This window comes from Protomyctophum parallelum (genome assembly GCF_964188405.1).
Source record: "Protomyctophum parallelum genome assembly, chromosome: 14".
NCBI lineage: Eukaryota > Metazoa > Chordata > Actinopteri > Myctophiformes > Myctophidae > Protomyctophum > Protomyctophum parallelum.
This window is the reverse complement of record NC_139709.1, coordinates 26,746,043-26,769,212: the sequence shown is the minus strand read 5'-3', so window position 1 is coordinate 26,769,212 and position 23,170 is coordinate 26,746,043. Positions and strand designations below refer to the sequence as shown.

At 42.3% G+C, this 23,170-nt stretch overlaps 1 protein-coding gene across 1 annotated transcript; it reads left to right on the top strand.

The window, feature by feature from the left end:
- Positions 1-1,055: 1,055 nt before the first annotated feature.
- On the top strand, positions 1,056-12,468 carry ubxn7 (UBX domain protein 7). Its single transcript, XM_083781154.1, has 11 exons — positions 1,056-1,162; positions 2,216-2,375; positions 4,295-4,359; positions 4,496-4,561; positions 4,822-4,934; positions 5,688-5,834; positions 6,141-6,231; positions 7,376-7,506; positions 10,590-11,079; positions 11,182-11,261; positions 11,395-12,468. Exons 1-11 carry the CDS (start codon positions 1,093-1,095, stop codon positions 11,554-11,556), a joined length of 1,575 nt encoding a protein of 524 aa, XP_083637280.1. The 5' UTR covers positions 1,056-1,092; the 3' UTR covers positions 11,557-12,468.
- Positions 12,469-23,170: the final 10,702 nt, after the last annotated feature.

Here is a 23,170-nt window from a genome sequence, read left to right as displayed (position 1 = left end):
GACTGCCTGTCAGCATTGAGCAATTTGTATATGTGTGTACTGTTGTGTATTCAGATCCAGTTGGCTGCTGCTGTTTTATTTTGTTTTCCAACTGAATGTATTTAAAATAAATACATTCAAATAGATTTGCAAATTATCTGTGGACAAAGAAAGATTAGTATTGGCATCTTGCTACTCTTGATGAAATACATAACCGACCCTTTTCAATAGCACCAGTATAAGTAGGCAAAATATTAACTATAGAAAATACAGTCAAACAAATAAATAGACAATGCAATTATGAAAAAATAATATAGCTTAACACAACACTTGACTTGACCCCGGTCAAGTGTTTTCTAAAATAAAGAAGACCACGTGTTTGTGAATGACATTTTGCCATAACAAAGGTAGGCTAAATGTATTGGAAACTATTATTTTGTTAACATGCTATATAGAATTATACTTTTTCATATTAAAAAATATGAGTAGCTAGAACTTGTCAGAAGTGGTGTACATGTATTGTACATACATGTATTGGTCTCTTCGTGTTCATTAAATATAATAATGGCAGTAAGGCAATGTGTCTTTCCAATAATGTCTTCAAATAGTGACGTCCAACAAACTTGACTCTAGGGATATATTTGTTTTTGTTGTGATAGAAAATCTCACAAGTTGACTTATTGATTGATTGTTTGATAGAATACTTAACAGTTTGCAAAAAAGGTACAGTGGTACGAATTATACAAAATGTGCAAAAAGCCCTAATGGATTATGTCCATTGTGGTCCTGTGTATTCAAATCACAGAGACATTTAAAAGATAAACAATACTATGCAAAACATCATATACATATGTACAGTACAGTTTTTTGGGTGAGGCCGTGGGGGGACATTTCTGGCTTAGACTTTTTATAGGGACCAGTTAGTAGTTACAAATGCAATGTTCTGTGCAACTCCATCCAGTCTAAAACAAGTGGCAATTCAATAATCCCCTGTAAAAGAAATACATAACCCACAATTCAACACCAGCCTCTCGTGACGTCAGGCTTTTTGCGCCAGGGGAAGGGACGACGGAACGCACGCGCAACATTTGTGTTGTTGTTTGTGGCGGTAAGATGGCGGCGCTCGGAGATGCATCGGCTCCGGGGGTGAATGGGTTAATACAACAATTCACAGCAATTACAGGTAAGACAAAACATCTCCTTTTGCTTTTGCTTTATCATAGGGTCGACACGGGACGTTTTCATCAAAGCCACTTCGCTCCCGCAACTCGCCGCGAACGAAAACGGAGCGGGCATGAAGTGTTGCACTGCCCCCTGTTAGTGCTTCTGTACAAGGGGAACATAGCAGCAGCCAGCCGGGGATAGGAGGAGGGCCGACAAGTATGTGTGTGCAGCTTTTTAGCTGCTCAACTTTACACCCAATTCTCCGAACAAAGGCCCGTAAAAACCACAAGGCGGAGGCGTTACCTGGCACTGTTGCCTTTCAGATTAGCCGATTGCGTTGCGTGGTATTATTGATTACCGCGAGATGGCTCGGCCTGTCGCCTGATGTATTAGGTTTGATTGTATGTGGAATCATTATGGACGTAACATTTTTCCTTCCATCAGCCAGCCTGCGCTGTATCTGTGAAGCTCCGCCTCACGTTGGTGGTGGCTGGCTGCGAATCAAACATCTCCCTGCCTGTTCTTGCCTCGCGTGTCGGCATCTCGATTGGAATAGTCATTTTAATGCCATCACGTAGAAGTTGCTTAATAATGTGAGCGTGTTTATTATAGTGTGCTGAGTTTCAACTACATCAATGCGTTTTAAGGGAATGGATGATCCAGATGGGGGGCTGCTTGTAGAGCAAGACTTGGGGAAAGTGAAACGGTCATGCGCAGTTAACAGGAAACTGATAATGGACTGTTCGCTCACATATGATATACATAACTGTGCTGACTGACATTATACCTACAAAATGCTTTGAATATATCTTTGCACAACGATGACAACTTATATCTAGTCTGCTTATATATAATTTAATACAGATTCAATGTGTGTGCACACCCTTGTTCACCAAGCCATGGTCAAAGTTATTTGAGCATTATGGCTTTGTCTGGGTTTGTAGGAACTTTCCTACATGATATATACACATACATTGTGTGAATGTCAACTTCCACGTATAGTGTTTTATTCATAGCATAAATGCGTATAGAATATTAACTGGTATATGTTTGTGTACATGTTTTCCTCTAGGGGCCACAGAGAGCGTAGGACAACACATGCTAGAGGCATGCAACAACAACTTAGAGATGGCAGTGACCATGTTTCTAGATGGAGGAGGGATTGCAGAGGAGCCCAGCACCAGCTCCGGTTCAACAGCGGCTTCAAGCAGCAGAGGTCCTCCTGCTGAAGAGTAAGATTACACCAAAACAAATGTACCATGAATCGGTTTATAATCCTGTCCCAACATACACATTGGCATTGAATTGTTTCATAGATCTCCATTTTCCTCATCCCTCCCACAGTAAAATGCAGCTAGAATGGTAGAAAGCTAGTTGTCTTCATTCTAATGTGGGTAATATTTTAATAGCTCCAAACATTTTTCCCTTTTCCCCATGGATGTGTTTTGGTGTGGATTCACTTAAACCTATTTTCCCCCTTTATGTCAGTGGATTGTTATTACACCATGGCTCTGTAAGAGGCCTGTCTGTTTGCTTGTCTGTCAGGCCTGGCCTTAAAGACCATGACTCACCTAATTTTTGGATGGCTCAGGGTAGAAAAAAGGATTAAGCAAATATCAATGGGATTGGTATTCTTGATTGATAGTCAAAGGGACATTTGAAGGTTTTTTTTATTGATCAGGAGTAGGACTGACATCTTTAAGGGACTTAAACGGGAAGGGAATAGACCTTATGAAGTTCACGGGAAGCCGGTTTATGCACAGTGAGCCCAGAGTGTCTGAAGTGTCATTCCAGGACAAAATCAAACGGGGGCATGGAGGTCAAGGGATGTGTTATAGTGCTCCACTATTTCATCCATTGATGCAGAGACTGGGAAGGAGATGTGCTGAAGATCCGTGCTTATATAAGCTGTTTCAGTGCTTTTCCCGTATTGGAAAACCATTTGACGCTTATCGCTTAGGTCTAGTAGTGGCAGCAGAAATGTCAGGGCCATTGAGACCTTGTCTCGGCAGGTCTACACTCCCAGACCGTAGACCTGCAGGTTATTAATGGGGGCAGAGTCGGTGATGACATCATGGGTGTGCCCCTTGATGACAGTAGGAACCTCGATGTGCTCACTCAGGAATTCTGTTAACAAAATAACAGGATGGATTGTCCACATGAATATTCAGATCACCATGTCATGTTGGATGACATAGTGGAGAGTGAGGCTAGTAGTTCATTTATCTCAGGGAGGAAGGATGGATTTGGTTTGGAAGGTCGGTATATGAGAAGCAATGTCTGGAGGTTTACATTTGAAAGCAAGCCATTCCATGGAAGAAATGCCAGGCATCGGCAGCAGAGACCGGTTCAGTTCAGCCCGGTGTAGGGTGGCCATTTTCATATTTAGGCATCCAATCCTAGAGCGTACTATCTGGTTTTGGATTCCTAAGTGGCTTGAGCAATTGATCACATTCACAACTTAGCTCAACTTAGCTTAGATCCCCCCAGTTCAAATATGATCATTTTGGGGGGCACAGTCTTTACACACTTTATATTGTAAGTGAATGGTTCAATGTCAGTCGGATCGAGCTGAATCCTGCAAATATGGAGTCATATATCATAGATGAGAGACATCATAGACTGGCCATAATAAGTCTGAGAATGAGATCCACTATATTTTATGTTATTAGACCCTGTCTTGTTTATGTCTTTAAGAGCAGATTCACACTGTGGTCCCGGATGCGCACTCGGGACCGTGTGTTCTGGTAGTGTGAATGCTGCGTACCGTTCCCCGGAGCAGATCACCCAACCATTCCTTGGACCGCATGGAGGTAGTCTCGGGACTGATTGAAGTGTACTCGGATACGGATTGATGCAATGTGAAAGCTTTGAATACAGTTGAATGAAGTGTACTCGTCTCGGGTGCGGAAGAATCAAAGCCAATGTGAATCATGGCCAGCGGGAACCAGGCAATCATATTCGGGAACAGTTTGAATCAAGGTGCCATCACCATGTCATTATTCCGACCTCCCATAATTTCGAACTAACCCTAACCTTTTTCGGAATCATGGGAGGTCGGAATATTGAGAGGTCGGAATAAGGGGCAGACACCTGAAACAAACGGACTCAGTGTGAATCTGCCTTTAATTTCTGTTGTCTTGTGTTTCAGTGAGGTACGAGCACCCATTCCCCAGAAGCAAGACATATTGGTGGAACCAGAACCACTGTTTGGAGGTACTGTACTGAACTGTACTCTGTCTTTCCTTTGACTGTATATTCTCTTGAAAGTTCACACATAATTATTTCATTTCAAACAGTCAGTCTTTTGTTAAGTGTCCGAATGTGCTTTCCGTGTCCATTATAATTGCAGTGCCAAAGCGACGGAGACCTGCCCGATCCATATTCGACGGCTTCCGTGACTTCCAAACTGAAACAAGTGAGTCTTTTTAATGTCTCCAGGCCTTTTCTCTTCTGACCTTTAAAAAAAAAAGCAAACGTAGTAAAAAGAAAATGCTGTGGGATAATGCGAATAAGCACATCTTAACACAGAAAAATATCTTGTCTCTCTCTTTCAGTTTCTTTTGGGGTTGCCCTCTCTCTCTGTGTCTTCTTTCTTGCTCTCTTGTCATTGTATTCCTAGCTGTACCATTTCCTCCCGTAGTGGCTAAGTATAGTATACATGTATTTTTTTACCAGTTCGCCAGGAGCAGGAGCTGCGCAACGGTAGTGCAGTGGATAAGAAACTGAGCACCCTGGCAGACCTTTTCCGCCCCCCCATTGAGCTCATGCACAAAGGCAGCTTTGAGACGGTGAGCACACACACACGCACTGAATCTTTTACACCACTCCACACTACTCCACTCACTCCATGCTGGTTCTGGACGTTGAATGATAACTCTGGTGGTAGCTGTGACGACCGGACAAGCATGTCTGTACATCAGCTATACATGATGTTTCTGTATTATTTCTTTATTGTTGGTGATTTTTTTCTCTGACTAGATCCCACATTTGTGCTTTTATTTAGTTTGTTGTTTTATTATTATTTTATTATCTACTGTGTGATATTGCATTGCCATTGTTTGTTTTCATTATTAGCAAGCTAATGGACTGGATCCATTTTCTTCCATTTGTACACTCGGAGTTAAATGAAGTTAACACTAGATGCACCTTTATTATCTTGTGGGGGAAATTCAGTTTTTCGTGACATTACAGCAGTTAGGAATATATACAGAACAGATACATAAAAAGAGATGCAGTTTGGAGTAACAAATATTACTAATAATAATAGAAAGAAGTCATCAGACAGTAATGCACAGGGAATAGGAAAAGATTACTATACTACAGAAATCTTGCTTGGCCCTCGCACTGCCTGGGAAGTGGGAATTGGCGTGTTACTAGAGCTTTTACTGTAGTTGCATTAACAGTATAAACGGGTATAAAGAATTGTCCAAAATGTATGTAGACAATCTACCTCCAATAATGTGAGTACTAGAACACGGAGGATTTTACTATGCAGATCCCATAATCTAAAGCCAGTGTAATTCATGTTGTGTCCCATATAGGCAAAAGACTGTGGTCAGCTAGAGAATAAGTGGCTGATGATCAACATCCAGAATGTGCAGGATTTTGCCTGCCAGTGTCTGAACAGGGACGTGTGGAGCAACGATGCTGTCAGGACCATCATCAGAGAACACTTCATTTTCTGGCAGGTGTGTGAATCATAGGTTAGCCAAGAGCACCATCTAGTGTAAAAACCAAAAAAATATTTCATAGTTGCAAAAATACTTGTTTATCAGTGTTTATCAGTAGGAGTAATAATGATCAATACATGGTGCAAACTGCAAAGTCTGTCAACACTCTTTATCACCAAGCCAATTCAAACACGTCACATGAATCGTGAACTCATCGCGAACGATTGACTCGTACAGTATTTAGTAAAACTGTAAAATAAATAATATAATCACCCAGTGTATGCCTACCATAAATCACGTTTATCTGCTTGTTCCAAACTGCAGGTATATCATGACAGTGAAGAGGGACAGAGATATATCCAGTTCTACAAGCTGTCAAAGTTCCCATACATATCTATCCTGGACCCCCGCACAGGTGAGTCCTGACTGGAGGACATGGCAGCATATTGTCACTGACAGAGAACTTATATCTCCATATTTTATCTCCTTATGGTTATGGGAATACATGCCCTTCTGGTTATGCAATCATGCTCGTTGTACCCGCTGTCCCTATCTGTCTGTCTGTGTCCCGTTTATGCCCATATTAGCCATATATGTAGATCTCTGTATCTGTCTGTCTTCTGCCTGTGATTCTTTATGCTCATATGAACAGTACTGTATATCTGCCTAGTAGGGCTGTGTATAGACAAATTCACAGAGGCTTGCCTGAGTGCGGCCATTACTGAGGTGTACCATTAAGTGCAGCAGCACTGATTGGCTACACCTGGCCTACGGAGCACCTGCTCCATGGATTACACCTCAGTAATGGCCGCGCCCAGGGCACCCCTCTGTGAATTCGTCTATTGACATGGATACAGCGATATATGTATCACAATACAGGGGTCATGATTCCATATATTTGTGATCTAGTATGCATGGCAATGAGCGTTACTCGACGGCTTCCTAATGCTAGCTTCTTCCTGAGTTGGACTTTGTTGCTACAGTAGAGTGAAATGGTATAATACTGTCTGATACTAGTGGTTTCACTGGTTGGAGCATATCAAGCACAGCCATTAATGTGTGTTGAAACATACAATTTTCGTAAGGAAAAAAACTGATCTAGAAGCTATTTTTGGAAAGCTGAATCATACAATAAAGTTAAAGTGGTAAAACAGCTGAGGACCCCTTGTAATGACGATTTCCTGTATTAGCAGGGAGCGGTCAGTGGGCTGTGTAAGAAACTCCTGAGGAGGTCTTATAGTTATAGGTTGTCCCCGAAACCCCATTTTGAGAACTATTGATTTTCCCATTCCCATTTTCCCAAATGTTTTGTGAGCCTGATATTTGCTAAGCATAAATGTAAATAAAAATAATTATAGCGGTGGCTTACATACTGTACATGTAATGCCTTTGGAGACATGTTAACCCATTTAGGACGGGAACCTATTATTGGGTTCTTGTTGATAAATATTTTAAGTTTTTCAGAAAACGCCTTCAGATTTCGAAGGCTTTTTTGGATTCGGCCTCATTCCTAAATGGGTTAAAGGTTGTGATCCCCGTCTCTTGGCATCCAACCTAAGGTCAAAAAATGGTGGAGTGGAACCAGCTGGATGTGGCGTCGTTCCTGGAGCAGGTGTCGGGCTTCCTGGCGGAGCATGGACAACTGGATGGACCGTCCTGCCATGCGCCCCCTGCAAAACGAGCTCGTTCTGTGAGTATTTGATTGCTGTGTTTATTATTTTGGATTAACGATTGTCTGGTAATGCTTCTCATAATATAGACGCTGGTAACCACTTAAACCCTTTATACCTACAGTAGGGCCTGTTAAGACCAGCAGCCCAAATTCAGCCCAAATCTGATTTCCTATGCTGTTTGGTTTTATGCAGTCTGAATAAGGCTAAAGAATGTGATTCAAATCTTATTAACATGTGTGGGTTTTTTTGCTGTTCAGGCTGCAAAAATCAATGAGACTACAATCTGGATAGGGCATTATCGGATTTGGGATAGATTAGTATTTCACATTTTCACTTAGCATTTCGCTTCCACGTTCAGAAGAGTCTGATTCATTGACCATTTTGGCGGATGTCCGCTCAAACTCGCATCTGCTCGGAGGCAGACTTAACATGGGACCTTAGCTGGTGTACTAATACTTTATAAAATATGTATAATTTCAATTTGTATATAATTTACATTAACTGAGCAGAAACTGCCAACAAGAGAGATTGCAATTATGTCATAATGAATATGAAAGTCTACATGATCTGCGATGATTGAGTGTCTTGTCAATCACCTTTATTTATGTAGTACATTTAAAAAGGGCACAGTGGACCCAAAGTGCCTTACAAACGAGGCAGATGATAAAAAACATCTGCCTCGATGATAATGGCGTGGCTTCCAATGCAGATCTCAGATTCTAATTATGATGTTGGTACTGTGACGTCAGTCAATTCCATATCTGGGCAAGGTTTCAGCCAAATCCCACTGCCATTGGCATCCGCCTCGTTGACGGCAGACTGCTGGCGCTTTTGGGTGAGATCAACATGGAATTAATTCTGTACTGGCCATACAGTATAAGGAGCATGTCTTGAGTGTACAGGGTTTGATGAGGTCAGATGAGTTCAACATATGGACGCTGGCTGCCGGGTGCGGCTGCACTATTAGGTATCAGTCAAAAGGGAGACATTGAAGAGGAAGGATGGATCAACATATGGTTCTGACATATATCAGAACCATACAGGTTCTGACATATATCGAGATCTAAGGGTTTGAGGTTTGAGTTTGAGTTCAGATGTGGAGTTGCTGGCCAATATTGATCAGGGATCTCCATATATGGGGTTAATTGCGACAGCAGATCACATTTGACGAATGACAGAAATGTAATTTGAGGCATTGAGATTGTGGCATGAGATTGTGATATGTTGGAAACAAGTGCTATTGGCATTTGCTAGGTGAGCTTCTGATCCTTCCACAAGGGGGAGTTATAGTGACAGCCAAGCAAGGTCCATGGTGTTTTTGAGTGGTGCAGCCACGCACTGTGATGCACACACTTTCCCAGTAGCCTAAAGGTGTTTGAGACCACAAAATGGAATGAGCAGGCCCATTTGGTCACACTCCCAATGTTAAATTACTAATACTGTGTACTTTGTATATCTGTTATATCAATAATATAATCCACCACTCGAGAGAGAGGGAGAAGACAGAGCATATCTTGCATTAAAAAGAGTGAGCTGGAGCGAAGGGACTTTTGTTTGTTTTTTACCACCGCTGACCTGCACGAGCAGCACGACCAAAGGGAAGCGACAGTGGAAACAAAATAACAAATATATACAGTATCTTCAGGTGCACCTTCAGTCCCCATGCCTCTAGCCTGGCTTTGGCCATACTATAACGTAGATTCGCTCTCGCTTCCTCACCGTATCATAGTGGGGAGGAGGCGTGCGTGAATTCACGTTGTCTGACAAAGCCAGGCTACCCACCGCATCGTTTAGTTTTACCTACCAGTACCAGCCAGGTTGTCTGCAGTGTGTCTGTCGGGCAACGTTTCCCTCCTCGCCAATATAGTCCAACATTCGAGCCAAATGTGTAAATTCCAGTAGCCAGTTAATGTGTGTAAATACTAAATAGTAAATACCGTGTCTCAGACAGCACAATGGCCACCATCCCGTGCCGTTTGGCGAAAGCCCGGTGGCTGCTGCTAATACACACTCGCCCTGCCCACCCCCAGAACAGCTCTGGAGTGTGTAGGCTAATGACGTGGAGGAAGTTAGAAGAGGCCTGGGTGCCCCGTGGGCTTTTATTTTTATTTGATCTGTTCACCATTAGCCGTTACTGTTCGTCGGTACCAATTTCTTAACAGCTAATGGTTATCGCCTCTACTCCAAGGAACAGCAATGTGTGTCCTTATGTCGGTCTATTTAGGGTGCTGTTGAGCTTCACACTGTGCACAGGTGCATGATGAGAGGCAGTGCAGTTCAGAGTGAGTACATAGTCCTGACGTGTGTACTAAGAGTCCGACAGACAATAGTCTGACATACCAATGATGTACTAAGACAGCCTATCATCCGACAATCAATAGTCCGACATGCCTATAGTCCGATGTGACTGTACCAGTATTCATAAGGTCCACACACACACACACTACAACTGGGCACCTAGTGGCCACCTGGACAACTCGGCACAGAACGAGGCCACACACACACACACAGCACCACTCAGTTCGGGTCTGTTTTCTTTTGTTTTTTCACAAGGGGAATGACCGTACCGCATACTGTAGATTAGCCTCAAGCACGCAACTTCCTAACTTGTTTCAGTATGTCATGGATAGGGTATCATCATATCATATCATCATCAACTATAATTAAGCCAATGTCTGTCTGAATGAATGTGTGTCTGTCTGTGTGTCACTGTAATTGCCGTAGCTCCTCACTGCCTCACACAGGCAAATTATCAATTAATAATGCATTTATTAGTGAATAAAAAATGCGAAAACGCACACAGGGCGCAGTACCCCCCGCGGAAGTATTTCACAACGGGTAAGGGCTAGTAAGTATAACTGTATTGCAGCTAAATGCAATGAAGCATTAACTGTTTACTTTTTGATTGTTTTGTACTTTTATTAGACATAAATTCCATGAAGCAGCTCTGTGCCTGCCTGCATGGAACGCACTTTGCTTCTCACTAGTGCTACCTGGTTATGATTTGGGACAGTCTTCAGCAATGCTCTCTCTATGTTGTTTCACTCTGCTGTCATTCAGCTCCTTAAAATGTGCAATACTGTCTGTCCTCCTGTTACAGGAGAGTCTGATCGATGCCAGTGAGGACAGCCAGCTTGAGGCAGCCATCCGAGCATCTCTACAGGAGACCCACTACGAGTCCGGCTCCGCCGCGGAGGCCCCCGACTCCCCGCGCTCGGAGGAAGACTCCGACGCCGAGCCTTTCTCGGACAGCGAGGGCCTCATCTCCGTCGACGGCTCCGACGACGACACGCCAGACGCCCAGGAAGACAAGATCTCCTCTGTCAGACATGCCCCAGCCCCTCCCACTGTCCCCCAGCCTCTCCATCCCGACAGCCCCCCCACGCAGCACAGGAAATCCCCACACAAAGAAAACAACCACAGCCACAGAAAAGAGGAGAGCAAAAAGAACCACCTAGAGCCCTCCTCGTCTGCAGGCCCAAGTCGCTCTCCGCCCGGACCAGACGCTGGAAAGAACCACTGTACCACAGCAACCCAAATTGCTGGTCCTTCCAATGCCACCAAACCCTCTGACTGCCTTGATGATAATGGTATGAACATACAAAGCCCCAGTGTGCCTGTCTGTATGTCCACGTCATGTTGCACAAATCCAGTTTGTTGTGGCTCTATGTTGATGTTTTCTTTTATCCTAGGTCCCAAGGCAAGGTTGATGCTTCGTTACCCAGATGGGCAGAGAGAACAGATTGCTCTGTCATCCAAAGCCACGCTTATGGTGAGAAGACAACTTATCTATTCTGATCGATGCAATGGCTTCTGTTCTATACATTGTTGTCAATTCATATATTTCTTTTTTGTATGAATATTATAATAAAATCGCTCAACTTTATTACTTTGTCCTGTCACAGGCACTGGTGAGACACGTCCAGTCAAAAGGCTACCCCAATGAACGCTTTGAACTTGTCACTAACTTCCCCAGACGGAAGCTTGCCCACTTGGACTATGACATCACATTGCAAGAGGCAGGGCTTTGTCCACAGGAGACTGTATTTGTGCAGGAGAGGAACTAGCCTGTTCAATCCCACTCACTACCCACGTCCCCTTCTCTTTCTCTGATAGACCTCACCCTGTTAACAATGACCTGGGAAGACTTTACTGACCATGGCCCCTTAACCTTTTTTCCTGGAGTTAGGCCCCCTGTTGTCACGATTTGATATTGGATGGATTGCGTTTCCCGCCATTCTTCTAGCCTGAATACTCAACCAGTGTCTCTACTGATACCCTAAAACAATTGTAGTGCTCAAAATCTGGCCAGTAAAGTGTTATTGACGGTAGCACACTTTTTCAACGTAATCTCTGGTTCGAGCTACATTTTCATATTCTGATATATTAAAGCACATCAGGATGGAATACATTTTATATGGCCTACGTGAAATTAAAAAGGACAGAATAATGTTTCAATGATAATTGAGGCACCGGGGACAAAAAAAGGAAAAAAAAAAAAAAACTTTCTCCCACATCCCCTGAAAGCTGCAAGGATTGATTTCAGAATTTATTTTCTAGTCCTTGTTTATATTTTCTGTATCTGCGGACAGGTCAAGGAGGGCTTTATTTTGTTTTTTTAATTTACTTTGGCCCACATTGGTTTGTAATAAGTGTAAGAAGACAGGTCCACAAACTACAAATCAAACATCGTGTACTATCCCCCTGGAGACGTCTTTGTAGATCTAAATTGATTGGGTAGATCTGCATATTTTTTATCAGGTTTATATGGGTTAACTAATGTTTTTGAGTTTTCGGGGTTGACTTTTGATACAGAAGTGGATTAATGAGAGGGTTGTTCAGTGCATTGAACAGACCTGCATTGTACAGTGATGGTGTAGAGAGATTGATATTTAGCTGTAGTCATTCTGTTTCTTTTTTTTATATGCTGCCCAATTTCCAAGAAAAGATGCTGAAATATAACCATCAAATCAAGGGTATTATTGGCTTGTTCTTCTGTTACATGCCTTGTTCTGTATGTCAGTATGTGCCCATGGTATGTAACTGTATATGCTATTCTAACTAACTTAATTGCATTCATCCGATAGTCCCTGATTATATGGAAATCACTTAAACCCTTTATACTTTGTTGACCAGAGTACCTAGGGAAGGGGATGGGCAAATTCTCTGCCAATGCGTCCACTCGTATTAACAAAAAGAGGTGACAAAATTCCTTGACAATAGCAGGAGAATCTCGCTACTGTCCTCAGCAGGTAACGTTTTGACCAAGGTACTGTCAGGTACTGCTGAACCAACATGGAGAAGTGATCCCAGTGTGGATCTAGCAGACCAGAAATACTGGCCATGATATTCACCACAAGACATCTGCAAGAAAAATGCATAGAAGAGCAGAACCTGTTCATTGCATTCATATCTAAAAGGCCATCAACTTTGTCCGAGCCTTACTGTGTGAGCACAGGGTCTGTCATGATTCTCTCGCTCCTGCGCTAAAGTTACAGTATGCCTGCAGAAATGGGGTTGATCATGGCCACTTCCCTATAATTTGCCCTAATCTTTCTATAGCCTGGCCTGTACTGGAACAATAATAATGGCAATGAAGTAGCCTTTATGACATCGATAATGTTCTACTCAAATGGTTTGCATCACAAAGCTCATTTATGCGTTAGGATGTGTCAAATGCTGTTTCACTGCAAAATGATAATTTAAATGGCCCCAACGGGTCATTTTTAGTGTTGCTAGTGACAGGGTTCTAAGGAAGTACCCTGTCACAAAATGTCGTTGACCACTTGTGCCCCCAACACATTGGTGACTCCGTTCCTCTATCACCACCATTTGGACATTTCCACTTCCATACAAGACACTTGATGAGCACATTAATGCTTCCTCCTGGAGAAACAAGCCTACTGATTTTGGTCACCCCATGGACATTTATGTGCTAGCCCCACCCTTAGGGCAAAGCTTTTTTTATTTTTATTATGGTACTTTATTTTCTGCTGAAGCATTGCTGTTGCTTAATGTGTTAATCCTTAAGTGAATACACAATACCTCCACCCTAAGTCTGGCACTAATAATAATCTTACATTTCCCTTTTATCCATTTGTAGCCCCAATTGTGGGCCTCGAGATGCTCCAAGTGGGTGTAGCTTGCAGGGCTTCTAGAGGTCTTGTTACAATACAAATTAATAACTTCTAGTGTGTTTCCTAAACCTGCACAGCTAACTGAGCTTTGACACATCTCCAAATCAGATATTGTGATTCCTGGGGACACGGTGAAGAAGACTCATTTCAGTCTTGCAGTGTAGTTGAGATATTAACTATCGTTGATGCTCGTGTCTTCCTTAAATATGTTAAAAAGTATTTTAACTTCACAAATGGTGCTGAATTCAGTGCTGAAGTTTGCTTTTCAATTTCATTTATTTGAGGAAATTCTATGCTGTCACTAGAAAATAAAATGAATAACTAGAAAAAGTGCCCCTCGGGGCACAGCACAGGTGAGGTCTCCACTCTCCACCAGGATAGGATCATTTTTGGAAAAATGTCAAGTGGCATTTCTTCCTCAGCCTAGTGGGAATATGTGTGCAGTGTCACCCAATCGGTTAATGATTTGCATCGTTTTGTACAAAGCCACTCCTGAAAACTTTGGATCCAATTTTAGACAATCGGGATGGAATATGAAAACAGACCAAACAGACCTGTCTTGATCACATGCCTATAGAGATCATGTTCACCGAATTGTGTGAGATTTGGGTAAAATCTGAAGGAGTAATATAAAAATGTGTTTTACATAAGTTTGCCTCCTGGTGGTGCTATAAAGAGCATTTGTGAACAATGCAGGTCAAAGCTTTGTCCTTGGGCTGAGAGTGCATACAAAGTTTTACACAGATCGTTGCAGTTATAGGTAAAAACACAAACGGGGCAGTTATAGCACCACCATGAGGCTGATGTGAATATTTCTTGTGGCATTTCCTCCTCTGCCTAGTAGGAATGTGCATGAAAAATGTCCCTCAAATTGCACTCTGCGTTCATGATTTGAGGCAATTTGTTCATAACTGACCACTTTGGAAGGCAATCTTAGCCAATGGGCATTGAATATGGGGAAGCGGACAGATTTGTGTTGTAGCTAGTGTATACCGATTTGCATGATGTATGGATAAAATGTGTATGAGTAATGGAAAGAAATGTTTTTCAAAAGTCGGCCTCATGGTGGCGCTAAAACAGACCCCTGTTGAAAAATTGGTGCAGGCGGTTCGTCGTTGGCATCCAGGGAGGGTGTGTGCACAGTTTGGCATCGGCCGGGCCAACGGTGCCGGAGATTAGCTGTACACAGACGGACGGAAGGACACACACGGACGGAGTGCAAAACAATCTCCCCACGCCTTCGGCCTGGCAGAGGAGACAACATGGGGTACATCTTAGAATTCAGTGCAAATCATTGTAAGATTAAGAACGAGAGGACACTGGAGCAGCTCGGTCATTTAAGACGTTTTTATTTTAAGGCATGACTGAGGAAGATGTCAGACACCTGTTTGTTGCTGGCACCTTAAAATGAAAAAGGCTTAGGCCAGCTGCTTCGGAGTCCTCCTTCGCTGCTGTATTGTCCTGTTCCTGTGACCCAGTGGTGGAGAAATTACTCAATGTTTTTACTTAAGTAAAAGTATCAATACTTTCAATGTAGGCAAGGTGTCAGTTGGACCACATACAGTATAAGGTAAATAATGTGCTAACACTAAAGTACTGTAGCTAACAACCCCCACGTTGCAGGGTCTTTTGTTGCATAAAAAGAATGTTGGACCTTATTCACCCACATGCACCTCTCTGATGATTCTCAGAATGCAGTCAATGGAAGTTAATGTATAACTAATAACTTGTCTGGAGCCTGCCGCTTAAGGCCAGACAGGGTCAAATGTATAAAGCACCAAATCCCTTATAGAACCACCATAGTCCAGTACCTGCCTGTAGACCCTATCGCAATTTGGTGTTGGGGGAATTTCTCACTTGAACTAAGTCAATGGGTCCCTAGACATGAAAGATCAATGAGGTGCTTGTCCGCCATAGTGCCACGAATGGCGCAATGGCCACATCAAAAATGGCCGCCATCGGCTATGATGAAAATCCAACCTTTTTGTTTTTTAGTGTTTAAGCACATGTAATACATTCATTTTGACTAATTGTGGTGTGTGGAATTCATTTCTGATATTGTTTTGATGATTTGGGGTGATTTTGACCTTGAAAGGTCATAGTCAAGGTCATTTTGCTATTCCACAGACCTTGGCCATAACTTGTCCATTTTTAGGAGTAAGAACAGGAACAATAAGTCTATTTCAACTAAATCTGACTCTTAAAATTAATTTCTGATATTGTTTTGACCATTAGGGATCATCCTGTCATTGAATTATTGATGTTAATGTCATTTTTCAATAATTCGATTATGATTCTTTAGTCGCTTTTACTATATATTTTCATGATTTGTTTTCTTTACATAAACAAAATACATGGGCATGAGAAAAACAACAACAGCACCATATGTGCTGTGTGAATAAGCCCATTGTACAAAATACTCTGTCCATGGCCCAAATGAGCCAATTCATTGCTATGGCAACCCCATAGTGGAGGTAAGTCAATATATCATAAGAATCGTTCACTTGATGGTACAAGCACCAAATTTGGTACACAAGTGCTTCAGAACCTACTCTCTCAGAAAAGTACGTTGTCCACTTGAAAAAACTAAATGGCCACCATTTTTCAAGATGGCCGCCAAATGAAAAGGGCCTTTTGTGGCAGTTCTGGACAACCGTGGGTCCGACCAACTCGAGACCGGGCACTGCACTCCCTGTGTGTGTGTGGAACGTGTGTGTCGAATTCGGTGAAGTCAGTGGGGCAAACGGTTCTCGGGTTACATGGATTACAGATGTACAGACACACACAGACTTGAATATATGTCAATGGGCAATGCCCATTGGGTTTTTTTTTTAGATGATGGGTAAGAAGAGAGAGATGTGATGTCAGGTGGTGTGGGCTAAGAAGTGGTCAGGGCTAAGATAAAGTATATGAGATGTACAGTAAGTGCAAAGAGAGATGGTGAGGGAGGGAGAAAATGATTTGTACCAATTGACCAAACAGTAGACAGTAGTGTATCACGTTAAGGTGAGTATAGAGATGGAAATGTTCTAGCAAGTGAAGCCAGTGTATTGAGAATATGGGACATATGTGTCAGGAGTTATTTGTGACAGAAGGCTACCAGTGAGAGGGAAGATGTATACGATGGTAGTGAGACCAGCCATGCCGTACGGTTGGAAACGGTGGTACTGATGAAAAGGAGGCACAGCTGGAGGTGGCAGAATTAAGGATGCTATGGTTCTCATTAGGAGTGAAAAGGAAGGACATTATCAGAAATGACTGAATTAGAGGATCAGCCCAGGTTAGAAGGTTTGGGGATAAAGCAAGAGAGGTGAGGTTGAGATGGTTTAGACATGTGAAAAGGAGGGATGAGGGTACATTGGGAGAAGGATGCTGAAGATGTAGCTGCCAGGTAAGAGGATGGCCAAAGACAAGGTTTAAGGATGCTGTGAGAGATGACATGAAGGTGGCAGGTCACAGAGGAAGATGTAGAAAACAAAACCAAAAGGGGTCCTCCCCTTTTCCCTGTGCGTGCACACACACACACACACACACACGCACACACACACACACACACACACACACACACACACACACACACACACACACGGTACTCTACAGTACACTACAGTATGTTACAGTACAGTATGGTAAAGTACAGTAACGTGCGGTACGGCATGGTACAGTATGATACCATAAGGTATGGTACAGTACAGTATGATGCCGTGCAGTACAGTAAGGTACAGTATGATACCATACAGTAAGGTACAGTATGGTACAGTATGGTACCATGCAGTACGGTACAGTACAGTACAGTACAGTACAGTACAGTACAGTATTGTACAGTATGATACCATACAGTAAGGTACAGTATGGTACCATGCAGTATGGTACAGTACAGTACAGTATTGTACAGTATGATACCATACAGTAAGGTACGGTACGGTATGGTATCATACTGTACCTTACTGTACTGTACGGCATCATACTGTACTGTACCATACCTTATGGTATCATACTGTACCATGCCGTACCGCACGTTACTGTACTTTACAATACTGTACTGTAACATACTGTAGTGTACTGTACAGTACCGTGTGTGTGTGTGTGTGTGTGTGTGTGTGTGTGCACGCACAGGGAAAAGGGGAGGACCCCTTTTGGTTTTGTTTTCTACATCTTCCTCTGTGACCTGCCACCTTCATGTCATCTCTCACAGCATCCTTAAACCTCGTCTTTGGCCATCCTCTTACCTGGCAGCTACATCTTCAGCATCCTTCTCCCAATGTACCCTCATCCCTCCTTTTCACATGTCTAAACCATCTCAACCTCACCTCTCTTGCTTTATCCCCAAACCTTCTAACCTGGGCTGATCCTCTAATTTAGTCATTTCTGATCAAGTCCTTCCTTTTCACTCCTAATGAGAAGCATAGCATCCTTAATTCTGCCACCTCCAGCTGTGCCTCCTTTTCATCAGTGCCACCGTTTCCAACCGTACGGCAAATAACTCCTGACACATATGTCCCATATTCTCAATACACTGGCTTCACTTGCTAGAACATTTCCATCTCTATACTCACCTTAACCTGTTACACTACTGTCTACTGTTTGGTCAATTGGTACAAATAATTTTCTCCCTCCCTCACCATCTCTCTTTGCACTTACTGTACATCTCATATACTTTATCTTAGCCCTGACCACTTCTTAGCCCACACCACCTGACATCACATCTCTCTCTTCTTACCCATCATCTAAAAAAACCCCCAATGGGCATTGCCCATTGACATATATTCAAGTCTGTGTGTGTCTGTACATCTGTAATCCATGTAACCCGAGAACCGTTTGCCCCACTGACTTCACCGAATTCGACACACACGTTCCACACACACACAGGGAGTGCAGTGCCCGGTCTCGAGTTGGTCGGACCCACGGTTGTCCAGAACTGCCACAAAAGGCCCTTTTCATTTGGCGGCCATCTTGAAAAATGGTGGCCATTTAGTTTTTTCAAGTGGACAACGTACTTTTCTGAGAGAGTAGGTTCTGAAGCACTTGTGTACCAAATTTGGTGCTTGTACCATGAAGTGAACGATTCTTATGATATATTGACTTACCTCCACTATGGGGTTGCCATAGCAATGAATTGGCTCATTTGGGCCATGGACAGAGTCTTTTGTACAATGGGCTTATTCACACAGCACATATGGTGCTGTTGTTGTTTTGCTCATGCCCATGTATTTTGTTTATGTAAAGAAAACAAATCATGAAAATATATAGTAAAAGCGACTAAAGAATCATAATCGAATTATTGAAAAATGACATTAACATCAATAATTCAATGACAGGATGATCCCTAATGGTCAAAACAATATCAGAAAGTAATTTTAAGAGTCAGATTTAGTTGAAATAGACTTATTGTTCCTGTTCTTACTCCTAAAAATGGACAAGTTATGGCCAAGGTCTGTGGAATAGCAAAATGACCTTGACTATGACCTTTCAAGGTCAAAATCACCCCAAATCATCAAAACAATATCAGAAATGAATTCCACACACCACAATTAGTCAAAATGAATGTATTACATGTGCTTAAACACTAAAAAACAAAAAGGTTGGATTTTCATCATAGCCGATGGCGGCCATTTTTGATGTGGCCATTGCGCCATTCGTGGCACTATGGCGGACAAGCACCTCATTGATCTTTCATGTCTAGGGACCCATTGACTTAGTTCAAGTGAGAAATTCCCCCAACACCAAATTGCGATAGGGTCTACAGGCAGGTACTGGACTACCATCTTTACATATCGATACACAGGGTAGAAGAAAGACCAGTCATGCATAACCGTTTTGCATATTTTAATGCAAAAGCTTGATGTTAAATCCATGGTAATGTCACCTTTCCTTCGGGACATGCTCAAGCAGAGACACGTGATCAGTCTCAGAGCAAGAACTGCTGTCCATATTTATAGGGTAGGGGGTAGCTCTGGTCCATAGCTCTAATGCCGTCTTAATGCAACGGCAGCAAGATCAGTAAGGCTATGGACCAGAGCTAGGGTAGGGGCTGAACTCCCATCAGGTCACACAGTAGTTGTGCTCTGCACGTTGACGGAGCACCTGTAATAAGCCACCACTCTCCCTCTTGGAACAGCACTGCACTCAGACTTCTGTCGCTGGTGTCCGTCCACAATGAATGATTTGTACACCAAACAGTGGTGAGTGAGTGCCTGCTCCCATCATAGCTGGTGGAAGGCCGTGACATGTCTCTTCCCAAATGGAAGGTCTGTCATTTGTGCATTAGGGTTTTTTGGAAATTGCTGCAGGCCTAGGAAAAACTACAACTCCTTGGTTCCAGGGGCCTTGTTGGTGGCAACTTTATTCGTTATGCGATGGACAGTCCAATGTGGTCCAGGAACAATACTCGTCATGGGTTGCGCAAATGTTGAGACTCTGTTCCAGTAGTAGCTGTGGAACTGTGTGGAAGAGCTGAGGTACTTCCTGTTTAGTAGCTGTGGAACTGTGTGGAAGAGGTGAGTTACTTCCTGTTTGGCTGAAATAGCTCTCCCACAGCTGCGTGCATCTCCTCTGATGGGCCCTGTACTGAGGATGTTGTTAATAGCAGGTGCTTAAGATTAAGATGCTTAAGAAAGCACCATGACAGCAACTTTATACAGTTTACAATTATATCTAATGACCATAACCCATTTCCCGAAAACCAATAATAATAACAGCAATAAACAATAATGCCAGGATGTGTTCCCAAAGGCATGCTGGGAAGTTATCCAGTGGCACTTGGGATGGTACAATACACTTTTTTTTAGCAAAAGGCCGATGCACACCTCAGATGGCTAGTGACAGGGCCTGGGCCGTGGCTCAGTGGTCCAGGCACCTTGGCCGGTAGCCCAAGTCTGGCAGTGTGCCGCGGGCTTGACTCCCGATCCCGACGGCCTTTACTGCATGTCACTCCCCCATCTTTCCCCTCCATTTCCTGTCAGCCTACTGTCTGTCCCTCTATAAGAAAGGTGAAAGCCGCCAAAAAAAAAGGCTAGTGACAGGTGCATAGGGCAATAGAGCATATATATATATAAAGGGTATCTTTGAAAAACAAAGAATAGGTCCTGCACACTGTCAGATATGAAAATTATATTTTTTTCAGGAAATTAAGAAAACCTTATATTTTCAAAACAAAGCAATACTGCCTTTTATGCAAAAACAAATCAAGAACCTCAAAAATGGCTTTAGGAGGTTTCCTCCCGACAGCAACGATATGCTAAATGTGCTATAAAATAAGGCCTAAAACCAGGAAAAGACAACACTAAATATGATGACATATTTAATATTGATATCCCACATTATTAGTATGTGTAGCTAGACAACCTTCTACATCTTAGAGACAGAACAAGAGAGGTACCAGTGTTGGAATAGAAGGTCAGTTGAGTGCATCAAGTTGATGTTTAGAACATCTGAGTAGGACACAGGTCAGAGCTGAAAGAGGAATCTGCAGCTGATCAAACAGATGAGGACATTGACTCTATTGTATTCACTTAGCTGTGCATGGACTACATGAAGATCATTCAGCAATTTCTTTCTTTATTTTCGTGTCAATCACAAGACAAGCTGAAGTTAAGATGAAGGAGGAAAACTGCACAAAGGTGTAATTTGGACCACAATATAGTATATAAGGTCAAATCATAACACCACTACAACCCCCAGACAACTAACAGCTGCACTAAAATCCACCTTGTTTGCATGGTCTTATGCTGCATAAAGGGAATGTTGAGCTTTTCACCCAGCATGTACCTCAGCTCATTCTCAGCAGTCAATAACTTGTCTGGAGACTTAAGGCTAGTACAGGTCAAATAAATAGCAAAGCACCAAATTCTTAAAAGAGCCAGAGTTTTTAGAGATACCACATATACTGCTGAGGTTAGAACAAAGTACAGTAAAGCGGTTAAATCAATGACAGAAGCAGTTATACTAGAATAGTTTCCAGTTTAAAAAAAACAGCTCTTTGGGGAAATCTTGGTGAGAAGGTGAACGAGAAATACTTTCTCTCCTTGAAGAACTACTCCTGATCTGCTATTCACTATGAGCCTCTAAAATGTCCATACTTGGTTGACATGAATGTGGAGTAGCGTCACTTCACGTGAGCCAGCACATCAGGACGAGATGGTGAACAACTAATGTAGTACCACCATCCAAGACAAGATTAGAGCAAAACTATTGCTGGAAAATGTTGAACTACATTGGCTAATGCTCTGTTCTCACAGGCAGCTACAAAGATTAAAAAGCTACACAGCATATTTGTAGATTTGTACTGAAGTTGAAACCAGATTTTAACTTCTTTGTAGCTGTAGTAGCTTTTGTAGCAGCTACAAACGTCTGATGTATCTTTTTATCTTCATGTCGCTGGTTTACATTGAAAATGAACGGTAGCTTTGTAGATGCTAGTGTGAACGCAACATAAGGCTCTCTGACATAGCTTTTTATAGGTTGAGGTGTCTGCATTCCAAGAGGTGTGCACCAGATTGTCTGGTTGAGTCATTATTATTAGGACATTTTACCAGTAGGTTCAAGGTTCAAGGTTTCTTTATTTTGTCTCCTGAGGGAGAAATTAGTCTTGGACCCCAAGGACCCGCCCTGCAGCATACAGATAAAATACAATACAATACAGTAGTAGTCAACGGTTGAGAAACAGTGGGATGTATACACATGGGATGCATAGCAAGTGTTAACTTACAAAAGCACTAATCTTATAGCCCATATCCCCACCCAACACAATAGTGGTCCCCAGGTTGATTCTAAGTCAGGGTGGTGGTCCCTGGTTCACAATCAGTTGAAAACCCCTGCTCTAAACATCCAGTCAGACTCAAGGTCCTAGGGAGCAGCTAGGGTAACACAACATTGATTGTTTATATATATATATATATATATATATATATATATATATATATATATATATAATATTGATTCTGTTCTTCGATCATGTAAGTTCTCAGTTTAGTCTTCTCTGATTGACCTTTGACAATGATGTATGTCAACATGTACGTACAGTGAATATTTAAATACCATAAACCAGAAACACATACTGTACATATGAACAGGGTCTGTTGTTGGTAGCAGTTGGGACCTTATTCCCCTCATTTGACATTGATACTGTATGTCACATAAGGACATGTCACTCCCGTCCGCATCTAAATGCACACAATGTAATGTAACATGATACTGATCACTGAATACCAGGAAGTGTTGTGTATATAGATCAGCACAGCAAGGAATACAGTAAAATTCTGATTTAGCATACATCAAATACATACACTATATTAATACTTCCTTAAATGAAAAATCTAGGTTATTCAATCATGTTTTCTTTTGTACTCTCTGCACACACCTTTGCTTTATTAAAGCCCCAGGTAACACTTGCACTTACAGTTAAGTCAAGTGTAACTTTGAAATAACAGTACCATGGGTGTACAGTTACATATAAAGTAATTGTATATATAAGTATGTATGACCAAGTATACAGGTTACACACCGTGAGATTCATTAAACTTTGATAGATTTAAGGTCAAGGAAG